The following is a 26,339-nucleotide window of genomic DNA, read 5'->3' as shown; positions in this document are numbered from 1 at the left end:
ACATTTTGTCAGGGAATGTTAACTGCAATGTTTTTGCCAAATCTAAAATGCTGTTTTTAGTCTCTGTCCGTAAGGTACTGCGTGTGACCGTCTCCACCCCAAAATTTTCAGAGCCTCTGAAAGAGCCATTGTCCACAATACACTCCCTACTTAAACTGGAATACCACACCTGAAAAGCAAACACAATATGCTCACCCCTCGCTGTCTTTACATTCTCTAATCCAATCCAACAGAACCAATTTTTATCCCCCTCGAGCACCCAATTTGTTATGGGCCAGGGTTTAGAGAACCCCAATGTGTATCATGGAGTTCACCGGACCCACAACTTTTAATAGATTGTGGTTATGGGGAGCACACAGGCCTACCTTTCAGGTGTGATGCAACAGGAATCTACAGTACTTTTAAATTAAAACAATGTTTATTTATGAAACAATTAACACTTTATAAACCCACAGTAAACATCTTAACAACTATCAACACCAATCCTCCCCACAGATACAATATTCTATAAGTAAACCTTAATCTTTCCTTATTAACATCCATAAGACAAAAGACCCTTTTTAACACAGAGATCAGGGGCGAAATTCTCCGGTATCGGCACGATGTCCACCGACCGGCGCCAAAAACGGCGCAAATCAGTCGGGCATCGCACCTCCCCAAAGGCGCGGAATCCTCCGCATCTTGGGGGGCTGAGCCCTAACCTTGAGGGGCTCGGCCCGCGCCGGATTAATTTCCGCCCCGCCAGCTGGCGGAAGTGCCCTGCCAGCTTGTGGAAGTGCGCGCCAGCTGGCGCAGAAATAACATTGCCGGGCGGCGCATGCGTGGGAGCGTTAGCGGGCGCTCATGGCATCCCCACGCATGCGCTGTGGGGGGAGTCTCTTCCGCCTCCGCCATGGTGGAGACCGTGGCGAAGGCGGAAGAAAAAGAGTGCCCCCACGGTACAGGCCCGCCCGCGGATCAGTGGGCCCCGATCGCGGGCCAGGCCACCGTGGGGACACCCCCCGGGGCCACATCGCCCTGCACCCCGGAGCCCACCCGCGCCGCCTTGTCCCGCCGGTAAGGTAGGTGGTTTAATCCACGCCGGCGGGACAGGCATTCTAGCAGCGGGACTTCTCCGGGCCGGAGAATCGCGGGGGGGGGGGGGGGCGCGAACCGGCGCGGCGCAATTCCTGCCCCCGCCGAATTTCCGGTGCCAGAGAATTCGGCAACCGGCGGGGGCAGGATTCACGCCAGCCCCCGGCGATTCTCTGACCCAGCGGGGGGTCGGAGAATCTCGCCCCAGGTTTAAATTCACTACTGAGAGCAGTCCGCACTTTGAAATCACCCAATTGATCTGAAGACAGTCATTAGTTTGCAGAGAGAGATCCTTATTCAGCTCCTTGCTTTGCCTGCAGCTATCCAGCTCTCAAAACGAAACTAAAACACTGCAAGTCCAAAATTAAAGTTAAAACAGACAGGCAGCCTAGCTCCACCCACACTTTGACATCACTGCAGCTATCTAATGAACACCCATTTCTTTAAGGTACTCTCACATGACAATACTTGGATTCTGTCTTCACAAAAGAGGACACAAATCAGATACCAGAAATGCTGGAAAACGAAAGCTTCAGTGAGAGGGAAGAATTGAGGGAGCTTAATGTTAGCAGAGAAATGGTGCTGAGAAAATTGATGGGGTTGAAGGCGGATAAATCCCCAGGGCCTGAGAATCGGCATCCCAGAGTGCTTAAGGAGGTGGCTCTGGAAATAGTGGATGCATTGGTGGTCATCTTCCGGGCTTCTATAGACTCTGAAACTGTCCCTGCAGATTGGAGGGTAGCTCACGTCACTCCGATATTCAAAAAGGGAGGTAGAGAGAAAGCAGGGAATTATAGACCAGTAAGTCTGACATCGGTAGTGGGGAAACTGCTTGAATCCATTATCAAGGACTTTATAGCGGAACATTTAGAAAACAGTGGCAGGATCAGGCAGAGTCAGCATGGATTTATGAAGGGAAAATCATGCTTGACAAATCTTTTGAAATTCTTTGAGGATGTAACCAGTACAGTTGACAAGGGGGAGCCAGTCGATGTGGTATATTTGGACTTTCAGAAGGCGTTTGACAAAGTCCCGCATAAGAGATTATTGTGTAAAATTAAAGCACATGAGACTGGGGAAAATGTATTGAGGTGGATAGAAAACTGGTTGGAAGAGAGGAAACAAAGAGTAGGGATTAATGCATCCTTTTCAAATTGGCAGGCAGTAACTAGTGGGATACCACAGGAATTGGTGCTGGCACCCAACTATTCACAATATATATCAATGATTTGGATGAGGGAACAAAATGTAACATCTCTAAGTTTGCAGATGATTCCAAGTTAGGTGGGAGGGTGAATTGTGACGAGGATGCAGGGATCCTACAGCATGATCCGGACAGGGTTTGGTGAGTGGGCAAATTAATGGCAGATGCAGTATAATTTGGATAAGTGTGAGGTTATTCACTTTGGAAGCAAAAACAGGAAGGCAGATTACTACCTGAATGGTTATAAATTGGGAGAGGGGAGTGTGCAGCGGGGCCTGGGTGTCCTGGTGCACCAGTCGTTAAAGGTTAGCATGCAGGTGCAGCAGGGGTAAAGAAGGCTAATGGTATGTTGGCCTTCATTGCGAGAGGCTTTGAGTATAGAAGCAGGGATGTGGTGCTGCAATTATACAGGGCCTTGGTGAGGCCAAACCTGGAGTATTGCGTGCAGTTTTGGTCTCCTTCTCTGAGGAAGGGTGTTCTTGCTCTCGAGGGAGTGCAGCGATGGTTTACCAGACTGATTCCAGGGATGGCGGGACTGTCATATGAGGAGAGATTGACTAGGTTGGGGTTGTTCTCGCTGGAGTTCAGAAGAATGAGGGGGGATCACATTGAGACTTATAACATTTTAATGGGACTAGACAGAGTAGATGCAGGGAAGATGTTACCAATGATGGGTGTGTCCAGAACCAGTGGTCACAGTCTGAGGATTCAGGATAAACCATTTCGGACAGATATAAGGAGACATTTCTTCACACAAAGAGTGGTGAGCCTGTGGAATTCATTACCACAGGAAGTAGTTGAACATAGAACATAGAACAGTACAGCACAGAACAGGCCCTTCGGCCCTCAATGTTGTGCCGAGCATTGTCCGAAACCAAGATCAAGCTATCCCACTCCCTGTCATTCTGGTGTGCTCCATGTGCCTATCCAATAACCACTTCAAAGTTCCTAAAGTATCCAACTCCACTATCACAGCAGGCAGTCCATTCCACACCCTAACCACTCTCTGAGTAAAGAACCTTCCCCAGACATCCCTCCTATATCTCCCACCCTGAACCTTATAGTTATGCCCCCTTGTAACAGCTACATCCACCCAAGGCAATAGTCTCTGAACATCCACTCTATCTATCCCCCTCATTATCTTATAAGCCTCTATTAAGTCGCCTCTCATCCTCCTTCGGTCCAAAGAGAAAAGCCCCAGCTCCCTCAACCTTTCCTCATAAGACCTATTCTGCAAACCAGGAAGCATCCTGGTAAATCTCCTTTGCACCCTTTCCAATGCTTCCACATCCTTCCTATAGTGAGGTGACCAGAACTGCACACAATACTCCAAATGTGGTCTCACCAGGGTCATGTACAGTTGCAGCATAACCCCGCTAGTTAATGCTAAAACTTTGAATATATTGAACAGGCGGCTAGATTATAGCTCTTGGGGAGAATGGGATCAAAGGCTCGGGGGAAAAGCAGGATTAGGCTATTGAGTTGGATGATCAGCCATGATCGTTATGAATGGCAGAGCAAGCTTGAAGGGCCAAAAGGCCTCCTCCTGATCCTATCTTCTATGTATCTATGGATAGCCATGAGCTGATCGTAGAGGTGGACTGGAACATAGTGCTGGAACCAAAGGTGGACAGGTACCAGCTGCACTCAAAGGCCCAGTTGGGGAAGGGCAAAGTCTAGGCTGGGCTCATGAGGGAGATGGGGTGATGTGGACCCGTGAAGGTTTTTAAACCCAAGTATTTGTTTTTCTCCCTGGTGTACAAGACATTTTCGGGATTAACTTTTTTGTGGTGGCAAAGGCACTGTTAAGAGGTCAGAGTATTCGGCAATTGTGATCTCGAATCCCGTTCCGCGTTGGATGGGCGTGGGTTGGAGAAGGGGGCCAGGGTGGAGAATGGATGTGAGATTACTGGCGGATCGGACTTTCGACAAGATAGGGAAGGTGGTTGAGGAGTATGTGGGGGTTAATTACACAGGGGGGGTCTCACGGTCGGTGGTCTGGGAGGCTCAGAAGGCTGAGGGGAGGTGATCTCATTTAAGGCTAAGGTGGATAGGGAGGAAAGGGCAGAATGCCAACGGCTGATAGAAGAGATTTTGGAGGTGGATGGGAGGTACACGGGGGACCCGGACCTGGGTCTCCTGGGAAAGAGGAAGGAGTTGCAAGCGAAGTTTGACCTATTGTCCACAGGGAAAGAGGTGCATCAGTTGAGAAGGGCAAGAGGGGGTACCTATGAGTATGGGGAGAAGACAGGGCATATGTTGGCAGGTCAGCTCCGGAGGGAGGACGCGGTGAGGAAGGTAGTTCGGGTGCGGGATAAGACGGGAGAGTTGGTGGTGGCCCTGGAACAGATTAATAAGATGATTGAGTTCAATAGGGGTCTGTATAAGTCGGAGCCACTGGAGGGAGAGCGAGAGCTTTGGGTGGGCTACAGTGCCTGAGGTTGGGGAGACGGACAGGGGGCAGGGGTGGAGGAGCCAGTGGGGGAGGAGGAAGTGAAGGTGGTGATTGGAACGCTTCAGGCAGGGAAGGAGACAGGGCCCGATAGGTTTCTGGTCGAATTTTATAAAAGATTTAATAGGGTGGCGCCGTTGATGGTGGCAATGTTTGAGGGCACGATGGTTATGGGCGTATTGCCGCAAACAGTGGGGCAGGATACCATCTCGCTGTTGCTAATGATGGTCAAGGATCCGGTGGAGTGTGGATCATAGAGGCCCACATCTCTGCTGAAGGTAGTCGCCAAGATACTGGCAAAGGTAATAATCTTTATCAATAACAATCTTTATTATTGTCACAAGTAGGCTTACAGTAACACTGCAAAGAAGTTTGCATTAAGTTACATTAAGTTACTGTGAAAATCTCCCAGTTGCCACATTCCGGCGCCTGTTCGGGTACACTGAGGGAGAATTCAGAATGTCCAATTGAGCTAACAAGCACGTCTTTCAGGAGTTGTAGGAGGAAATCGGAGCACCCGGAGGAAAGCTCGCAGACACGGGGAGAACGTGCAGACTCCGCACAGACAGTGACCCAAGTGGGAATCGAACCTGGCGCTGTGAAGCAACAGTGGTATCATGCCGCCCTAGTGTTGCCGTTAAAGTTGGAAGGATGCCTACCGAAGGTGATGGGGAGGACCAGTTGGGCTTTGTAAAGGGAAGACAGTTGTCCCATGTACCCCTTCTGTTTGAATTGGCTATTGAGCACCTGGCTAATACGCTGAGGAGCTGGGGGGTTGTGGAAGGGAATAGTGGGGGGGGTGCAACATAGGGTGTCCTTATATGCAGATGACTTGTTGCTCTATATTTCAGGGCTGAGCTCTTCTCAGTGGGGAGTATAATGGGATTGCTCCAAAGATTTGGCACGGTTTCAGGGTACAAATTGAATTTAGGGAAAAATGAATATTGTGTGATCTCCCCTCTGGGAGTGGGAATGGGGATGGTTGCCATTTGAATTAGATTTTGTTTATTGTCACCTGTACCAAGGTACAATGAAAAGTATTTTTCTGCGAGCAGCTCAACAGATCATTAAGTACATGAAAAGAAAAGGAAATAAAAGAAAATACAGAACAGGGCAACACAAGGTACACAATGTAACTACATAACACCGGCATCGGGTGAATCATACAGGGGTGTAGTGTTAATGAGGTCAGTCCATATTCGGGCCATTTAGGAGTCTGGTAACAGCGGGGAAGAAGCTGTTCTTGAGTCTGTTTGTACGTATTCTCAGACTTTTGTATCTCCTGCCCGATGGAAGAAGTTGGAAGAGTGAGTACGCTGGGTGGGAGGAATCTTTGATTATGCTGCACGCTTTCCCCAGGCAGCGGGAGGTGTAGATGGAGTCAATGGATGGGAGGCATTTTCGTTTGATGGACTGGGCTGTGTTCACGACTCTCTGAAGTTTCTTGCGGTCTTGGGCCGAGCAGTTGCCATACCAGGCCATGATGCAGCCAGATAGGATGTCTGGTGGCTTTTCAGTTTAGGTACTTGGGGGTGCAGGTGGCCCAGGATTGGGCAGGGCTTCGGAAGTTTAACTAGCTTGGTGGGGAGGGTGAAGGCTGATTTGCTGAGGAGGGTACCTCTGTCATTGGCGGGTCAGGTGCAGGCAGTAAAGATAAATGTTTTGCTGCAATTCCTATTCTTGTTTCAATGCCTGATGGTCTTTTTGCCCAATGCTTTTTTTAGGGTGGTGGACAGGCTGATTTTCTCGTCTGTTTGGCCGGGGAAGGTGGCTAGGATTAGGAAGGTGATACTGCAGAGGGGATGGCAGCTGAGGACGGTTAGGCCCCCAAATTTGATTCATTATTATTGGGCGGCAAATGCAGAGAAGGTTCGGGATTGGAGCAGGAAAGGGGGGTTTTGTAGGTGAGGATAGAGGCGGGCTCTTGCAAAGGGTCGGGGTTGTGGGTGCTGGTAACGGCGCCACCCCCCGATGGCCCCAGGGAAGTATACGGTGAGTATATGTTGTGGCAGTGATGAACATCTGGAGTCAATTTAGACAGTTTTAGGTTGGGAGCTGGGTCGGGGTGGGTGCCGATCAGGGGGAATCATGGGTTCATGCCAGGGAGGATGCATGCAAGGTTTTGGGGATGGGAGTAGAGGGGCATTAAGGAAATGAGCGATTTGTTTCTGGGAGGGAGATTTCCAAATTTGGAGGAGTTGGGCGAGAGGTTTGGACTGGCGCGGGAAGAAAGCTTTTGGTATATACAGGTGCGGGACTTTGCGAGGAACGTCTTCCCGACCTTCCCGATAGCGCCTGCCTCCTTGCTGCTGAAGGCGGTGCTGTCACTGGGGGGTTTTAAAGAGGGGTGGAGATTGTCTCAGCGATTTACAGGAGGATTTTGGAGGAAGGTATGTCCATTGAGCGGGTTAAGGCAAAGTGGGAGGGAGATTCGGGGGTGGTGCAGGAGGAGGGTCTGTGATGTGAGGTGCTGCGGTAAATCCCCGCCATTACCAGACTCCTGAATGACCCTCTTATGGACTCAACTGATCTCTCCACACATCTTCGCTACTGTGTAGCACTACACTCCGTATGTTCACTCGATGTCTATGTCTATGTATTTACATTGTGTACTTTTTCATGTATGTTTTCATGTATGGAGCTATCTGCCTGGACTGTAAACAGAACAATACTTTTGACTGTGCCTCAGTAAACGTGACAATAAATCTAAATCTAATTCCTTCTTCAAATTATTCGTTTTCGCCTCGGTTATTTTTTGTGGTAATGAATTCCACAAATTCACCACTCTCTGAGTAAAGAAATAGTTCCTCACCTCAATCCGAAAAGTTTACCTCTTATCCTCAAACGATGACCTCTGGTTCTGGACACTCCCACCATCAGGAACATTCTTTCTGAATCTACATTGTCCAATTCTGTTAGAATTTTATAAGTTTCCTTGAGATCCCCTCTCACTCTCCTAAACTCCAATGCAAATAATCAAAACCGACTTAGGCACTCCTCATATGACAGTCACGCCATCCCAGGAATCAGCCTGGTAAACCTTTGTTGCACTCATAGAATTTACAGTGCTGAAGGAGGCCATTCGGCCCATCGAGTCTGCACCAGCTCTTGGAAAGAGCACCCTACCCAAACCCACACCTCCACCCTATCCCCCTTACCCAGTAACCCCACCCAACACTAAGGGCAATTTTGGACACTAAAGACAATTTAGCATCGCCAATCCACCTAACCTGCACATCTTTGGACTGTGGGAGGAAACCGGAGCACCCGGAGGAAACCCACGTACACATGGGAGAACGTGCAGGCTCCACACAGACAGTGACCCAAGCCGGGAATCGAACCTGGGACCCTGGAGCTGTGAAGCAATTGTGCTAACCACAATGCTACCCTGCTGACCGATGCTACCGTGCTGCCCACTCCCTCCATATCAAGAACATCCTTCCTCAGATAAGGACACCAAAACTGCACACAATACTCCAGGTGTGGCCTCATCAATGCCCGATACAATTGCAGTAAAACATACCTATCCAATGCTCAAATCCTCTCGCTGTGAAGGCCAACTACCATTTGCCTTCTTTACTGCCTGCTGTACCTGCTTTTCGCGACTGATGCACAAGGACACCAAGGTACATCTCGCTGAGTATCCACCTCTCTCAATTTACCCCAATTCAAATAATAATCTGCCTTTCTATTTATAACCTCACATGTGGATGCTTCCTCTTGTCGCAGAACCTGGGTTCACTTTTTAAAATAAGGGGTCGTTCATTTAAGACAGATGAGGAGAAATTATTTCTCGGAGGGTCGTGAGTCTCTGGAGCTCTCTTCCTCAAAAGTCAGTAGAATCAGAGCCTTTGAATATTTTTAAGGCAGAGCTTGATAGATACTTGACTATCAAAGGGTTAAAGGTTATCGGGGGTATACAGGGATGTGTGGCTGAAGCAGATCAGCAATAATCTTATTGAATGGCGGAACAGGCTCAATGAGCCGAGTGGTTTACTCCTGCTCCTAATTCGTATGGTCGGAAACAGGTACCTTAAAAAGCTGTCTTCAGCACTGGCAAACTGCGAGATAACTCCAGGGCTCACATTTGAGAACACGTCTCCCAATAATCCACCTGCAGACAGATACTTGGGGGCTGAATTCATCAAATGGGTTGATCCAAAACTCAGAAGATTAGTAGACGACGATGGGGAAATCTGTAAAAGAAACAAGTATTACAACATTTTTACAGAAAACTCATTCGGTTTAAAGAAATAAACGGGGGGAGATTATTTTACAAATACAAAGCAGCACAACAAAGTGCTCACTCCAATTCACCGTTTTAAAGGCTTGCATTCAGACATAAACAGGAGGACAAGAGAACCCATCGAGCCTGCTCCGTTATTCAATATGATCGTGGCTGTGGTAAACCACTGTTGTACCTATATTAGAGGATGCACGGTAGAACCTGCACTACAGGTTCGCCTGTAGCCCCTGCCTGCTGGCTCCGCCCAGGAGGCGAGGTATAAATATATGTGTCCTCCAGCTCGCAGCCATTTCGCCAGCTGCTATGGGAGGCCACACATCTGATAGCAATAAAGCCTCAGTTCGGATTCAACTATCGTCTTTAGTCCAATTGATCGTGCCTCAATTTATTTCTATCAATTTCTAAGGATGGACCTCCGTATTAAACCGAATCGCCTGCAGCTGGATCCGCACTCAAGCGACGACAGAAAGGACTTCCAGCACTGGCTAGCTTGCTTCGAAGCGTATATCAACGCGGCGCCGACCCCTGTTCTGGAGGCTCAGGAGATCTAGATTTTATATTCCAGGTTGAGCTCCAAAGTCTTCCCACTAATCCAAGATGCGCCGAACTACACCAAAGCCATGACTCAACTCAAGGACAACTACGAGCAGAAGATGAACACGCTCTTCGCCAGGCATGCGCTCGTCACTCGCTCTCAACTACCTGGTGAGTCCATGGAAGACTTCTGGAGGCCACTAATCCCACTAGTCCGGGATTGTGACTGCCAGGACGTCATGGCCAAGGAGCACTCAGACCTCCTTATGCGGGACACCTTTGTGACTGGAATTGGGTCAGATATCATACGCCAGCGGCTCCTAGAAGGGGCCACGCGCAACCTCGCAGAGACTAAAACGCTAGCACTCTCCATGACGGTCGACTTGCGCAACGTCCAGTACTACACCCCCAACCGTGCGGCCCACCCCTCCTACGCTTCGTGGACTCCACAGACAGCCGCCCCAGTGTGGGCGCTGCCCACCCAATATGCCTGCGCGACACACTAGCCAGCGAACTCCGGGGGGCCCCGATGCTATTTTTGCGGCCATAAAAAGCATCCCCGCCAGCACTGCCCTTTGTAAAGCCTGCGGGAAGGAGGGCCACTTCGCCACGGCGTGCCAGGCCCGCTCAGTAGCCGCTATCGCCCCCACCCGTCCCGGTCACGGACAATGGGCTCCGCCATCTCCTCCTCCCCCCCAGACCACGTGCGACCAGTGGGCACCGCCATCTTCCCCTCCGCGCAACACGTGCGTTTCATGGGCGCTGCCATCTTGTTCCGCCCTCGCAACGTGCGTTCCTTGGGCGCCGCCATTTTGTAACCCTCAAGATCTTCGGGCGCCGCCATCTTGTCTAACCCTCAGCACATGGGCACCATCGGCGTTCCAGGACCGGAGCTTAACGGCCGCCCCATTACCCGACGACCAACCAAGGCTCGGCTCCATGTCAATCGACCAGTCTCGCCCGCATAACCTGACCAACGCATCCACCAGCGTGAAAGTCGACAGCCATGTAACCTCTTGCCTGCTGGACTCTGGGAGCATCGAAAGCTTCATACACCCGAATATGGTAAGGCGCTGCTCCCTCATGATACACCCCGCCAATCAAAAAATCTCCCTGGCCTCCGGATCCCATTGCGTAGGGATCCGGGGGTACTGTATGGTCACGCTCACAGTCCAGGGCGTAGAATTCCACGGCTTCCGCCTCTACGTTCTCCCTAACCTCTGTGCTGCACTAATCCTCGGCCTGGATTTCCAGTGTAACCTCCAAAACCTAACACTGAAATTCGGCGGACCCTTACCACCCCTTACTGTGTGCGGCCTTGCGACCCTAAAGGTCGACCCACCTTCCCTCTTTGCCAATCTAACTCCAGATTGCAAACCCGTCGCTTCCAGGAGCAGACAGTACAGCACCCAGGACAAGACCTTCATCAGGTCCGAAGTCCAGCGGCTGCTTCGGGAAGCCATCATCGAGGCCAGCAACAGCCCCTGGAGAGCTCAAGTGGTAGTAGTTAAAACTGGGGAGAAGCACCGAATGGTCGTGGACTACAGCCAGACCATCAACCGGTACACAAAGCTCGACGCGTACCCCCACCCATATCTGACATGGTGAACCAGATTGCACAATACCGGGTCTTCTCAACGGTAGACCTGAAATCCGCCTACCACCAGCTCCCCATTCGTAAATCGGACCGTCCATACACCGCCTTCGAGGCAGAAGGCCGCCTATACCACTTCCTTAGGGTCCCCTTCGGCGTCACTAACGGGTTCTCGGTCTTCCAAAGGGAGATGGACCGAATGGTCGACCGGTATGGGTTGCGGGCCACCTTTCCGTACCTAGACGTCACCATCTGCGGCCATGATCAGCAGGACCACGACCCCAACCTTGCTAAATTTCTCCACACCGCTACTCTCCTAAACCTCACTTACAACAAGAAGTGCGTGTTCAGCACGAACCGCTTAGCCATCCTCGGTTATGTGGTCCAGAACCGGGTTCTGGGGCCCGATCCTGATCGCATGCGCCCCCTCATGGAGCTCCCCCTCCCCCACTGCTCCAAGGCCCTCAAACGCTGCCTGGGGTTCTTTTCATACTCCGCCCAGTGGGTCCCAAACTATGCGGACAAGGCCCGCCCACTCATACAGTCCACCCACTTCCCCCTGACGGCCAAGGCCCAACAGGCCTTCGCCCGGATCAGAGCTGATATTGCCAAGGCCACAATGCACGCTGTAGATGAAACACTGCACTTTCAAGTAGAAAGCGATGCATCAGACGTCGCCCTTGCCGCCACCCTCAATCAGGCAGGCAGGACCGTGGTATTTTTTCCCCGCACCCTTCATGCCTCTGAAATTCGACACTTATCCGTCGAAAAAGAGGCCCAAGCTATCGTTGAAGCTATGCGGCATTGGAGGCATTACATGGCCGGCAGGAGATTCACTCTCCTCGCTGACCAATGGTCGGTAGCCTTCATGTTCAATAACACACAGCGGGGCAAGATCAAAAATGATAAAATCTTGCGGTGGAGAATCGAGCTCTCCACCTATAATTACGAGATTATGTATCGCCCTGGCAAACTCAACAAGCCCCCAGACGCCCTACCCGAGGTACATGTGCCAGCGCACAGGTAGACCGACTCCTGACCCTGCATGACAGCCTTTGTCACCCAGGAGTCACACGGTTATACCACTTCATTAAGGCATGAAATCTGGCCTACTCCGTCGAGGAAGTAAGGACAATCACCAGGGACTGCCAAGTCTGTGCGGAGTGCAAACCGCACTTATACCGGCCGGATCGCGTACGCCTGGTGAAGGCTTCCCGCCCCTTTGAATGCTTGAGCGTGGATTTCAAAAGGCCCCTCCCCTCCACCGATCGTCACACATATTTCCGCAGTGTGATTGACGAATACTCCCGGTTCCCCTTCGCCATGCCATGCCCCGACATGACGTCTGCCACCGTCATTAAAGCTCTCAATTCGATCTTCACTCTGTTTGGTTTCCCCGCCTACATCCACAGTGACAGGGGATCCTCATTCATGAGTGATGAGCTACGTCAGTTCCCGCTCAGCAGGGGTATCGCCTCCAGCAGAACGACAAGCTACAACCCCCAGGGAAACAGACAGGTAGAAAGGGAGAATGGGATGGTATGGAGGGCCATCCAGCTGGCCCCACGGTCCAGAAATCTCCCAGCTTCCCGCTGGCAAGAGGTCCTCCCCCTGATGCACTCCATTCCATTGGCTCATTACTCTGCACTGCCACTAACAATACACCACATGAACGTCTTTTTGCCTTCCCCAGGAAGTCGACATCCGGGGTGTCGCTCCCGACTTGGCTCACAGCTCCGGAACCCGAGCTTCTCCGTAAACATGTCCGACTCCACAAGGTGGACCCTTTGGTGGAGAGGGTGCACTTGCTCCACGCAAGTCCCCAGTACGCCTACATGGCGTTCCCCGAAGGCCGCCAAGATACTGTCTCCCTCAGGGACCTGGCACCAGCAGGTTCCACCCCCACACCATCCCTTTTGCCCCCCGCTTCACCCTCTCCTCCCCCGTCGCTCACAACAGCACCCCCACCCCCCAGGACCGTCCGCCCCCCCTGCCCACGCCCGTCGATGAAGAGGATTTCGGCACGCTCCCGGAGTCACCTTCAACCAGGTCAGCACCAACATCGCCAATACCACTTTGTCGCTCCCAGAGGAACATCAAGGCCCCGGACCAGCTAAACCTCTAACCAGTCCACTGGATGTCAATGGACATTTGTTTGCTTTGTAAATATTATCTGATTATTGTATATAGTTATCCACCACCCCCGCCGGACTCAATTTTTAACAGGGGTGAATGTGGTAAACCACTGTTGTACCTATATTAGAGGATGTACGGTAGAACCTGCACTACAGGTTCGCCTGTAGCTCCTGCCTGCTGGCTCCGCCCAGGAGGCGGAGTATAAATATGCATGTCCTCCAGCTCGCAGCCATTTCGCCAGCTCCTGTGGGAGGCCACACCTGATAGCAATAAAGCCTTAGTTTGGATTCAACTATCGTCTTTAGACCAATTGATCGTGCCTCAGTAGCTGACCTTGGGTTTCAACTCCATCCACCGGCCCGCTCCCAGGTCCCTTAATTCGGAAGAAACCAAAAATCTGTCTATCCTAGCCTTAAAAACGTATTCAACGATGGAGCATCCTAAACCCTCTAGAGTAGAAAATTTCAAAGATACGTAACTCGGAGTGAAGTAATTTCTCAACTCAGTCCTCAATGTCCGCCCTTATCTTGAGACAACCCCAATGTTTTAGATTCCCAACCAATGGAAACAATCCCTAAGAATCCACCCTATCAAACCCCTTCAGGATCTTGTATGTTTGAATAAAATCACCTGTCATTCCTTTAAACCCCAGAGAACATAAACTCAATTTCCTCAGCCTCTCAACAGAGGACAAGCCCCTCAAATCAGGGGTTATTTTAGTGAACCTTTACTATCACTTCCAGTGCAAGTATATCCTTTCTTAAAAAGTACTCTTTTTTATTCTATGACCAAAGTTTATAACTTCATTCTTGAATAATTAATACTATCTATCTCTTAAGACCTTATGGAAGCAGATACATTAGTGTGGCCACCTAAAATGGTGTCCAGCAAGGGATGCTGGGAAAGTGGTCAAGGGTATGGACAAACAGGCTGCAGGCTGATCAAGTAAAACTACAGAAAAAGGCTTTGCAGACTTCAAACAAATTCACAGCTTGATGTGAATAACATAAGTAAAGTGCTATCTCCAGGCCACCAACAGGATCAATAGAGCTGTCTTGTTAATCACAACTGTTTACAAGACACAGCGGCTCCTAACTTCCTTATTTGGAAGGGCCTACATGTTTCCAACACTTTCAAGTATGGCCACTGAGTGCCCACCCCAAAATTGATGTGGCAGCCCTGATTGGACTTCATCCAGCTGATTGAGCGCTGATCAATTGATTGACAAATGACCCAGAGACCGCCCACCAAAAGAGTCACAAAATTCAAACAGCACAAGAGGTACTGCATGGATTCATTCTTTCTCTGGAGCAGCAGTAACTAACAAAGGTCACTTCCACCAGCCGACGAAGGAGACCATCCACACTACCAACAGAAGGCAGACCAGTGCCAGAAGAGAACCAGATTGATAACCAACTAACAGAGGACTACAAGACCAGAACTACAGAAAACAGGCTTGTATCTGCCTAATGCTTGTCAGTCATTGCCAAGTTAAATTAAGATCTTGGAACTATTTGGTGAAGTGTAACCTATGATTGGGAGTGTGTGATTGAATAACCATAACCATTGTGTGCCTGTGAATAAATATTGTTTTATAAACTGAGTCTCATAGTCATTTGTCCACTGTATACGAGTTAAGACACACTGTGGTTTAGAAAGGGCAAAATGGATCTCAACAAATACATGGATAGGATGGGTATAGGGGGATACGGCACTAGGAAGTGCTGAAGGTTTTGGCCAAGGGTGGTATCATGACCGGTGTCATGATATCCATATTAAACATATCATGGTGCAATCACACACACACACTGATGGACAGATCGACGGACCAATCAACACACACGCAACATCACAGCCAATCACCAGTGAGAGCACACGCACTATAAAACAGGGAACACCACAGTTCCCGCTCATTCCAGCAGGAGATAGCTCAGAGAACAGAGCTCACAGTGTGCCACTCAGACATACACCATGTGCTGAGTGCCTCTCTAAGATAGTGCTAGGGCTGGGTCCACAGGTTAACTGGAGAAGTACGAACCACAGCCAGAAGTTTACAGTTGTTGTTATCCAAAATAATAAAACAGAGTTGTGCCATCTACAACCGTGTTGGTTCGTTTGTATAGCGGAACACCCAACACGACAACCGGTACTGGCTTGGAGGGCCTGTTTCTGTGCTTTTCTTTGAAATTGAAACAGGAGTAGGCCACTCAGCCCTTTGAGTCTGCTTTGCCATTTAATAAGATCATGACTGATTTAACACTCCACTTTCCTGCTCCATCTCCACAACCCTTAATTCCCCAACTTATTAAAAACTATCAATCTCAGCCTCGAAAATGTTCAGGGACTTGGTCTCCACAGCTTCCTGGGGTAAAGAATTTCAAAGATTCACCACTTTTTGAGAGAAGAAATTCTTCTTCAAATACAAAGAAACATGTATAGAAAATAGAAGCAGGCCCTTCGAGCCTGTTCCGCCATTCATTATCATGGCTGATCATCAAATTCAATATCTTCATCCTGCCTCCCCCCGCCCTTCCCTCCATATCCTTTGATCCCCATAGAAACATACATAGAAAATGAGCACCCCATATTCTGTGATTATGCCTCTGGCTCTGCACTCTCCCGTGAGTGGAAACACCCTCCAAACATTTGCCCTGTCTAATTCCCTAATGTTTCAATTATAACACCTCTCATTCTTCTGAACTCCAAAGAGTACAGATCCAAACTGTTGGATCTTTCCTCATATGGCAGTCCCTTCATACTTAGGATCATTCCTCACTAGTAACCTTCCTCTGTACTGCCGCCAGTGTTAATATGACAAGGTGAAGGATGATGGCAATGAAGATGGAGAAAAGGGTGGGGGCAATGACACCTCCCTGCTTGACCCCAGTCTTGACCTCAAAGGTTTTTGTGAGGACTATTGCTGACATCTTGAGGTGGAGGATGTTGATGAATTTCTCAGATCAGCCAGCCTTTGACAGCACTTCCCAATTGACTAAGTCAAAGTAAGAAGTCTTACAACACCAGGTTAAAGTCTAACAGGTTTGTTTTGAATCACGAGCTTTCAGAGCACTGCTCCTTCCTCAGGGAAGGAGGGTACATTCACCAGAGGAAGGAGCAGTGCTCCAAAAGCTAGTGATTCAAAACAAACCTGTTAGACTTTAACCTGGTGTTGTAAGACTTCTTACTGTGCTCACCCCAGTCCAATGCCGGCATCACCACATCATGACTAAGTCAAAAGCCTTGGTCAGATGATTAAGGCCATGTAGAGTGGTTGATGTTGCTTCTGGCATTTCCCTTGAAGTTGTCAAGCTGAAAATCATGTTCCTTTTTCCAATTTGGTCAGAAACCACACTGGCTTCCGGAAGAATTTGTTCAGAGATTGGGAGGTGGTAGCGAGGATTCAGGAGATTATACTCCCAGTGATGGAGAGTAGGGAGGTTTCTCAGTAGTTCCCACAGTCCACTCTGTCTCCATTCTTGAAGATGATCGAGATAAAAGCATACCCAAGGTCAGCAGGGATATCTTTTCTGTCCCAGAGTTTCAGGAACAGCTGATTGGGTTAACGGTATGTCTACTCCAAGTTTGAAAATCTCCGCTGGAATCTCATCCACTCCTGCAGCTTTACCATTCTTCATGTGATAATGGTGGCTTCAACTTCATCTATGCTTGGTGGGAGTCTAAAATCATCTTTAATGGGGGGCTGCGGGATTTCCTCAAACACATCCTCATCTGTGATTGTATCATGGTTTAGGAGTTCTTCGAAGTGTTATCTCCATCGAAGACTGATGTTTTTTCTGTTTCTAAATCCTTACTCCACACAAGTTTGAGGCTTCGGGCATTGGGTCCATCTAATGCCTGAGTGGCACTGAAAAAGCCTCGAGTGTCATACTTGTCAGCAAAGAGTTGCAACTCCTTAGCTTTCTCAATCCACCCTTGGTTTTCAATTTCCCTTGTTCTTCTTGTACCTGTTTGCCAAGTCCAGAGAGCTTTCCTCTTCTTGTCGATGAGGTCTTGGATGGTGTGGTCATTCTTGGCGAACCTGTGTTAGTGTTTCCTGGTCTTGTAGCCGATAGTTTCTTCGTAGCTTTTAATGGTGGCTGTTTTCATCTCTTTCCAGTTTCCCTTCAGTCCATTAGAATTAATGCTTTGGAGATTTCGGTGAAGACATTGTTGGAAGCTCAAGAGCATGCTTGGCTCTTGAAGCTGCTCAACGCTGATGTTTTTCTGAGATGTTTCTTCATCTTCCGCTGCTTCTGGTTGACATTGATGGACATAGAGGAGTGGATGAGTCGGTGGTCTGTACAGCAGTCATCTGTACTGGTCATCGCTTTGGTGACGAGGGCATCCTTTTAGTTCGGAATTGGATGATGACATAGTTGATCATGTGCCAGTGCTTTGATTGTGGATGCTTCAAGTCTTGAACTTGTCTTTTTGGTGGAACAGTGTATTAGTGATGAGTTGCTGGTGTTTCACGTATTTGGTGAGCAGGAGGGCCCCGCTGGAGTTGCAATTCCCAACTCCTTCGTCCGATGGTTCCTTTCCAGAGTTAGGAGTCCTTTCCAACACTGATGTCAAAGTCCCAAGGAGGATGATTTTATCTCCTTCGGAATGGAAAGTATGGCATCCAGTGCAGAGTAGAAATTTTCTTTGGACTCATCACTGACACCAAGGGTTAGGGTGTAGGCAGACGGAGAATGTTTGTTGATGCTGACAGAAGGTCAGAGGGCGGGATTCTCCGACCCCCGCCGGGTCGGAGAATCACTGGGGGCCGGCTTGAATCCCGCCCCCGCCGTCCTCCTAATTCTCCGGCCCCCCAGAAATCGGCCCAGCGTGAGTTGCGCCGCCCGCGATCGGGGCCCACCGATCCACGGGCGGGCCTGTGCCGTGAGGGCACTCAATCCTTCCGCACCAAAGGCTGTACTGGTCCACCATTCCCGGTGCGGAAACAAAGCCCTCTGTGCATGCGCGGGGATGACGCCAGCACGCGCTGGTGCACCCGCGCATGCACCAACTCGCGCCGGACGGCGGAGGCCCTTCGGTGCCGGTTGGCATGGCGCCAAGCCCCTTTCCCACCGGCCAGCGGGGCGCAAAACATTCCGGGGCAGGCCTAGCCCCTGAAGGGCGGCCTGACGCCGGAGTGGTTCACGCCACTCCGTCCCGCCGGGACCCTCCGCCCCGCCGGGTAGGGGAGAATCCCGCCCAGAGAGTCAGTTGACGAATTCACTGGTGAAATCCTCCAAAACGTGGAATATTTCCCTGACCTAGGGAGCCACCTTTCATTACCTCTTGCCATTCAATGGGATTACTATCACTGAATCATAGATTATCATAGAATTTACAGTGCAGAAGGAGGCCATTCGGCCCATCGGGTCTGCACCGGCTCTTGGAAAGAGCACCCTACCCAAGGTCAACACCGCCACCCTATCCCCATAACCCAGTAACCCCACCCAACACTAAGGGCAATTTTGGACACTAAGGGCAATTTATCATGGCCAATCCACCTAACCTGCACATCTTTGGACTGTGGGAGGAAACCGGAACTACACTACTACTACTAATACTACATTCGTGTATGCTAAAGTACACTCCTGTATGCTTCACGCAATGCCGGTGTCTAGCTATTTACATTGTGTACCTTGTGTTGCCTTAGTATGTATTTTCTTTTCTTTTCATGTACTAAATGATCTGTTTGAGCTGCACGCAGAAAAATACTTTTCACTGTACCTCGGTACACGTGACAATAAACAAATCCAACATCCAATCCAACATCTCATTATCAACATCCTTGGGGTTATCAATGACCAGAAACTGAACTGAAACCTTGGGACCCTGCCTGATTAGATTATGACTTTCCAAATGCGCTACTATTCACTCCTTAATTATCAATTCTAATATTTTTCCAATAACTAAAGTTAGATTAAATTTTGTTTTATTCATTTACGGGATGTGGGCTTTGCTGGCTAGGCCAGAATGTTCTGTCCATCCCGAATTACTCTCGAGAAGGTGGTGGAGAGCTTCCTTCTTGAACCGCTGCAGTCACACCCACTGTGCTATTAGGGAGAGTGTTCAGGATTTTGACCCAGCGACTGTGAAGTAGGGTTGTTTGCGGACGACTGCACAATGTTCAGCACCACCCACGACCTCTCAAATAATGAAGCAGTCCATGTCCAAATGCAGCAAGACCTGGGCAATATTCAGGCTCAGACTAACAAGTAGCAAGTTACATTCGCGCAACACAAGTGCCAGGCAATGACCATCTCCTACAGGAAAGTATAGAACCACCGCCCCTTAACATTCAATGGCAATACCATTGGTGAATTCCCCAAAATCAACATCCTGGGGGGTTCCCATTTATCAGAAACCGAACTTGACTAACGATATTAATAATGTGGTTACCAGGGCAGGTCAAAGGCTCAGAATCCTACGGTGAGTAACTCACCTCCTGACCCCCCACAGGGGGGGAACACAGAGTCTCGTTGTATGCAGACAACCTACTCCTGTATATTTCTGACCCTTTTGGGGGGGGCTGGGAGAGATTATGCGGATCATTGGGGAATTTGGCCGGTTCTTGGGGCACAAATTGAACATGGGTAAGAGCGAGGTTTTTGTGATCCAAGCGAGGGGGCAGGAGAGGAGACTGGGGGAGCTGCCATTTAAAGTGGTGGGAGGGAGTTTTCGTTATTTGGGTATTCAGGAGGCACGGGGATGGGAGCAGTTACATAAATTAAATCTGGCCTGGTAAGTTGAGCAAATGACGGAGGACCTCCGGAGGTGGGACATGCTCCTGTTGTCACTGGCGGGAAGGGTACAGACCGTAAAAATTATGGTTCTCCCGAGATTTTTGTTTGCTTTCAAGTGCCTCACTATTTTTATACCAAAGGCCTTTTTTAAGCGGGCGAATGCGGTGACCTCTGGGTTTGTGTGGGGGGGTAAAACCCCGTAAGTAAGGAAAGTGCTGCTGGAGCGGAGCCGGGGTGGGGAGAGGGTTGGCACTGCCGAATTTTAGGAACTATTACTGGACGGCAAATATAGCCATGATCAGGAAGTGGGTAGCGGGGGAGGGCTTGATGTGGGAGCAGGTAGAGGCGGCATCATGTCGGGGCACAAGTTTAGGAGGAGTAGTAACGGCACCTCTGCTGTTCTCGGCGGCCTGGTACTCCACAAGCCAGGTGGTAGTGGCGACTCTAAGAGTTTGGGGGCAGTGGCGGAAACATTTGGGAGCGGAGGGAGCATCGGTGTGGGCTCCAATTTGTGGTAATCACCAGTTTATGCTGGGGGGGGCGGGGGGGTTTCGGAGGTGGAAGAGAACAGGTATTGAGAGACTGGGGGATCTGTTTATTGATGTGAGCTTTTCCTGTTTGGAGGAGGAATTTGAATTGCCAGGAGGGAATGGGTTATGTGCAGGTGAGGGATTTTGTGCAAAAGCAGGTTTCGACCTTTCCGCTTCTACCGCCACAGGGGAAAAAGGACAAGGTAGTTTCTAGAACGGGAGTAGGGGAGGGGAAGGTATTGGAAATCTATAAAGAACTTATGGAGTGGGACGAAACCCAGATAGGTGAGCTAAAGTGTAAATGGGAAGATGAGTTGGAAATGAGTTAGAGGCGGGTCTGTGGGAATATGCTCTGAGCATATCCTCATCATATGCCAGTCTCAGCCTGATACAAATCAAGGTGGTTCACCGGGCACACATGGCGGTGGCCCGGATGTGCACGTTTACTGGGGTGGAGGACAGGTGTGTGAGGTGTGCAGGAGGGCCCGCAAATCATGTCCACATGTTTAGGGCATGTCCGAAGCTTAGGGGATTCTAGCAGGGATTTGCGGATGTCATGTCCACAGTGCTAAAAATGAGGGTGGCGGCGAGTCCAGAGGTGGCGATTTTTGGAGTGTCAGAAGACCTGGGAGTCCAGGGGGCGAAAGAGGCTGACGGTTTGGCCTTTGCCTCCTTGGTAGCCCAGAGACGGATCTTATTAGTGTGGAGGGACTTGGAGCCCCCGAAACCGGGGGTATGGGTTAGTGACATGGCTGAGTTTCTCAGGCTTGAGAAAATTAAGTTCGCCCTCAGAGGATCAATGTTAAGGTTCATTCGGGGGTAGCAGCCGTTTATCGACTTCTTCGGGGAAAACAAAACTGTTAGCAGATACAATGAGGGGAGGGTTTAGGGAATAAGGGGGGTAGGGGGAGTTAGTTTAGTTTAGGCGGGAACAGTGAGAAGAGATGGAGGGGAGTGTTACGCACTGAATTATGTTTACATTTGTATTTGTATCTATTCTTGTTGTAATACCATAAATGCCTTAATAAAATGTTTGTTAAAAAAAAGAAGTCTCACAGCACCAAGGGCTGGATTCTCCTTGCCCGACCGGGGGTGTCCAGGGGGCCACTATCTGGCAAGACGGGTCCGCGCATGGCTGGCACCATGTTGTAGGGCGCAACCACTGAAGGTCATCATCGTGCGCATGCGAGGGCACGGACCAAGCAATTCTCCAGCCGTTTATATCGGTTTACTAGCTGCTAGCCCCTCACCGGTCAGAGGATTGGTGCAGGGGCGGCACCAACATTTTTGTCGTAAAACCAGACACATCCTCCGGACATAGCCTCAAAATCAGAAAATTCAGTCCCAGGTTAAAGTCCAACAGGTTTATTTGAAATCACAAGCTTAAACCTGTTTAACTTTAAACTGGTGTTGTGAGACGTCATACTGTTCCCACCCCAGTCCAGCGCCGGCATCTTCACATCAGAGAATTCTAACAGATTTGTTAGATGTGACCAGCCCTTGACGAAGCCGTGCTGACTCAGTCCTATTTTACCATGCACTTCCAAGTACTCCGCAATATCATCTTTAATAACGGACTCTAAAATCTTACCAATGACCAAAGTCAGGCTAACCGGCCTATAATTTCCCGTCTTCTGCCTCCCTCCCTCCTTAAACAGAGGTGTTACATTCACCATTTCCTAGTCCTTTGGGACCCTCCCTGTCTCCAGTAATTCCTGAAAGATCACCATCAATGCCTCCATAATCTCCTCAGCTATCTCTTTTAGAACCCAGGGGTGTAGTCCATCCAGTCCAGATTCCCCAAAGACTTCTCCTTTGTGATGGTCGCTATTCTCATCTCTGCCCCCTGATTCTCCTGAAGTTCTAGGATCTCACTGGTGTCTTCCACCGTGAAGACTGATGCAAAGTAATTATTCAGTTCCTCTGCCATTTCTTTGTTTCCCATTACTACTTCTCCAGCCTAATTTTCCAGTGGTCCAATGTCTATTCTTGCCTCTCTCTTACCTTGTATATATTGAAAAATACACTTGCTGTCTTCTTTTATAATACTAGCTAGCCAATACTCCTGCCACACTCTTCCTTCCTTTGGTATTTGTCAGTTCTACCCAAACCGAGTCCACATCCTCTGACCCTAGATCGTCACTCAGAACTGTACCTATTTCCTCTCTTATTAGCAGAGCTACCTCACCACCTTTTCCCTTCACCCTGTCCTTCTAAAAGGTCAAATAACCCTGAATATTGATTTCACAACTTTGGCCTCCATGTCTCAGTAATGGGCATTAGATCATACCCATTTATTTCTATTTGTGCCATCAATTCATTTATCCTGTTTTTTACGTTACGTGCAATAAGATACAGAACTCTTAATTTTGTTTTTCTACCACTTTTCCTTACACTAAGCCCATCTATAGGGACAATAGAGCTATTGTTAAGTTTCTTGCCTTGTATTCCCATGTCTACTTTCCTTGCTTTAATTTTTTCTGCCTTTTATTTCCAACCCAGTTTCCATCTCCTTAACTCCCCGCTCAGGTACACATCCCCCTGCCATGCAAGTTTAAAGCCCCCAACAACAGTAGCAAACACCCTTGCAAGGATACAGGTGCCATTCCTGTTGGGGTGTTACCCATCCAGTTTGTACAGATCCAACCTTCCCCAGAAGCTGTCCCAATGCCTCAGCAATCTTAAACTCATCCTCCTAGCCACACATTCTTCCTACCTATCCCCATTTCTGCTCTTGCTAGCACATGGCACGGAGAGTAATCCTGAAATTGCTACCTTAGAGATACTGCTTTTTAATTTACCACCCACCTCCCAGTATTCAGTTTTCAAGATCTCATCTCTCTTTTTTACCTATATCATCGGTACCAATGTGTACCATGACCACTGGCTCTTCACTCTCCCCCTCCAAAATGTTCTGCAGCCCTGTGACACCCTGAACCTGAGCACCAGGGAGGCAATATACCATTCTGGAATCATTTTTGTGGCCACAGAAACGTCCATCTGTTCCCCTTACAATTGAATCCTCTATCACTATAGCCCTACCCATCTTTCTGCTCCCTGTCTGTGTAGTTGAGCCAGCTGTAGTGTCACGGACTTGGCTTTCATTGAATTCCTGAGAAGTCATTACCCTCATGATGCACAATCAATTACTCGTGAGACAAGGAGAGTCATACTAATCGGCTTTAATCAGCTAGAACTGTACCCAGCAGCTTCGATACAGAAAGTGAAGGCTGCTGGGGCGGCATTGGTTCTTATACCCCGCCTCTCAGGGCAGAGCTACGTACGTTGGCCAATGGTAGACTCCTAGGTCTAGCCAATGGGCATCCACCGCTCAGGTACTGCAATACCTGGTATTACCACACCCCAATAGTATTATAGAATCATAGAAGAATCCTAGAATACCTACAGTGCAAAAGGAGGCCATTCGGCCTATCAAGTCTGCACCGACCCTTAAATGAGCACTCCACCCATATCCCCTCCCCACCCCACCCCCCAACCTCCTATCCCTACAACCCCATAACCTAACCTGCACTTACCTAGACACTAAGGTTCAATTCATCGTGGTCAATCCACCTACCCAGAGATCTTTGGACTATGGGAGGGAACCGGACCACCCGGAGAAAATACACGCAGAGATGATCAGAATGTACAAACACCACACAGCCAGTCACCCGAGTCTGGAATTGAATCCGGGTCCCGGCCGCTTTGAAGCAGCAGTGCTAACCACTGGGCTACCATGCTGCCCAAGGGCATCTGTTGACAGAGGCATGGTGTCTGGACTCCTGCACTACCTCCCTGCCTTGCAGTCACCCATTCACTTACTTTTTTTTAAATAAACATTTTATTGAGGTATTTCTGATTTTATAACAAGAAAATAAACATTGTACATGAAACTATAAACATAGTGCAAAAGCCGTCTCCCTCCCTTACAGGTCCCACCTTTATTGACTCCCTACTCTAAGCTAAACTAATCAACCCCCCCCCCCCCCCCCTTCTGCTGATGATTAATTTTCCGTGAAGAAGTCGACGAACGGTTGCCACATCCGGGCGAACCCAAACAGCGACCCTCTCAAGGCGAACTTGATTTTCTCCAAACAGAGAAAGCTAGCCATGTCCGATAGCCAGGTCTCCGGCTTCTGGGGCTTTGAGTTCCTCCAAGCTAATAGTATCCGTCTTCGGGCTACCAGGGAAGCAAAGGCCTTTTTCTCCTCCTGGATTCCCGGGTCTTCCGACACCCCGAAAATCGCCACCTCTGGACTCAGTGCCACCCTTAATTTTAACACCATGGACATGACATCTGCCAAAACCCCTAAGCTTCGGACATGCCCAGAACATGTGGACATGGTTCGCTGGTCCTCCCGCACATTTTGCACCCCTATCTTCCACCCCAAAGAACCTGCTCATCCGGGCCGCTGTCATATGAGCCCGGTGAAAGACCTGGAATTGTACCAGGCTGAGCCTGGCACATGTTGCGGACACGTTGACTCTACTCAACGCGTCCGTCCATAGACCACCCTCTATCTCTCCTCCTCCCACTTGCGCTTCAGCTCCTCGGTCTGTGTCTCTTCTGACCCCATAAGTTCCTTGTAAATGTCAGGGTCGCTCCCTTCTCCTACCCACCCTCTGGAAACTACCCTGTCCTGAATCCCCCTTAGCGGTAAGAGTGGGAAGGTTGACACCTATTTACGTAGGAAGTCCCGCACCTGCAGATACCTGAATTTGTTTCCCCTCGCCAACCCAAACTTCTCCTCCAGCGCCCTCATACTCGGAAAGCTCCCCTCTGGAAACATAACCCCCATCCTCTCAATCCCTGCTCTCCGCCATATTCGGAACCCCCGATCCATACTTCCCGGGGCAAACCGATGATTATTACAGATTGGGGACCGGACCGATGCTCTCTCTGCTCCCACATGTCTCCTCCATTGCCCCCAGACTCTCAGGGCTGCCACCACCACAGGGCTGGTGGAGTACTGTGCCGACGGGAATGGCAGAGGCGCAGTTACCAATGCCCCCAGACTGGTGCCCTTGCATGAAGCGGCCTCCATACGCTCCCATGCCTATCCCTCCCCCACCACCCACTTCCTAATCATGGCTATATTCGCCGGCCAGTAATAGTTACTAAAATTTGGCAGCTCCAGCGCGCCCTCTCCCCGACTCCGCTCAAGCATTACCTTCCTTACTTGCGGGGTCTTGCCCGCCCAAACAAAGCCAGTGATCACTTTGTTGACCCGTTTGAAAAAGAATAAAGATGGGGAGACATTGAAACACGAACAGGAATCTCGGGAGGACCGTCATCTTCACCATCTGCACCCTCCCAGCTAATGATAATGGGAGCGCGTTCCATCTCCGAAAATCGTCCTTCATTTGGTCTACTAGTCGGGCCAGATTTAATTTATGCAGCCGGTCCCATTCCCACGCCACTTGAATGACTAGGTACCTGAAGCTTCCCCCTACTAATCTAAACGGCAGCTCCCCCAATCGCCTCTCCTGTCCCCTCGCCTGGACCGCAAACATCTCACTTTTCCTCATATTTAGCTTATACCCGAAAACCGGCCAAATTTCCCGAGAATCTCATGATTTCTTCCATCCCCTCTATTGGGTCCGATACATATAGAAGCAGGTCGTCTGCATAGAGTGAGATTCTGTGCTCCACTCCCCCCCACCCCCGGACCCCCCCCCCCCCCCCCCCCCCCCCCCCACCCCGGACCAGCCCCTTCTAGCCCCTTGAGGCTCTCAGAGCAATTGCCAACGGTTTTATAGCTAGCGCGAACAACAGTGGGGATAGGGGGCAACCCTGTCTCGTCCCCCGGGGCAGTCGAAAATAGTCCG

The 26,339-nt window shown here is 49.7% G+C and overlaps 1 protein-coding gene across 1 annotated transcript in view; it reads right to left on the bottom strand.

Annotated features, from left to right (window-relative positions):
• The window catches only part of LOC140430945 (AP-2 complex subunit alpha-2-like), a 705,690-nt gene that overhangs the window by 285,233 nt on the left and 394,118 nt on the right, over nt 1–26,339 (bottom strand). Inside the window, exon 15 of the mRNA XM_072518780.1 lies at nt 8,763–8,926. Within this exon, the coding sequence (XP_072374881.1) occupies nt 8,763–8,926 (164 nt within the window). The remainder of the gene's footprint in view (nt 1–8,762; nt 8,927–26,339) is intronic.

This window comes from Scyliorhinus torazame, chromosome 10, assembly GCF_047496885.1.
Source record: "Scyliorhinus torazame isolate Kashiwa2021f chromosome 10, sScyTor2.1, whole genome shotgun sequence".
Lineage (NCBI taxonomy): Eukaryota > Metazoa > Chordata > Chondrichthyes > Carcharhiniformes > Scyliorhinidae > Scyliorhinus > Scyliorhinus torazame.
Note: the sequence above shows the minus strand (reverse complement) of the source record. Positions and strands in the feature narration are given on the sequence as shown.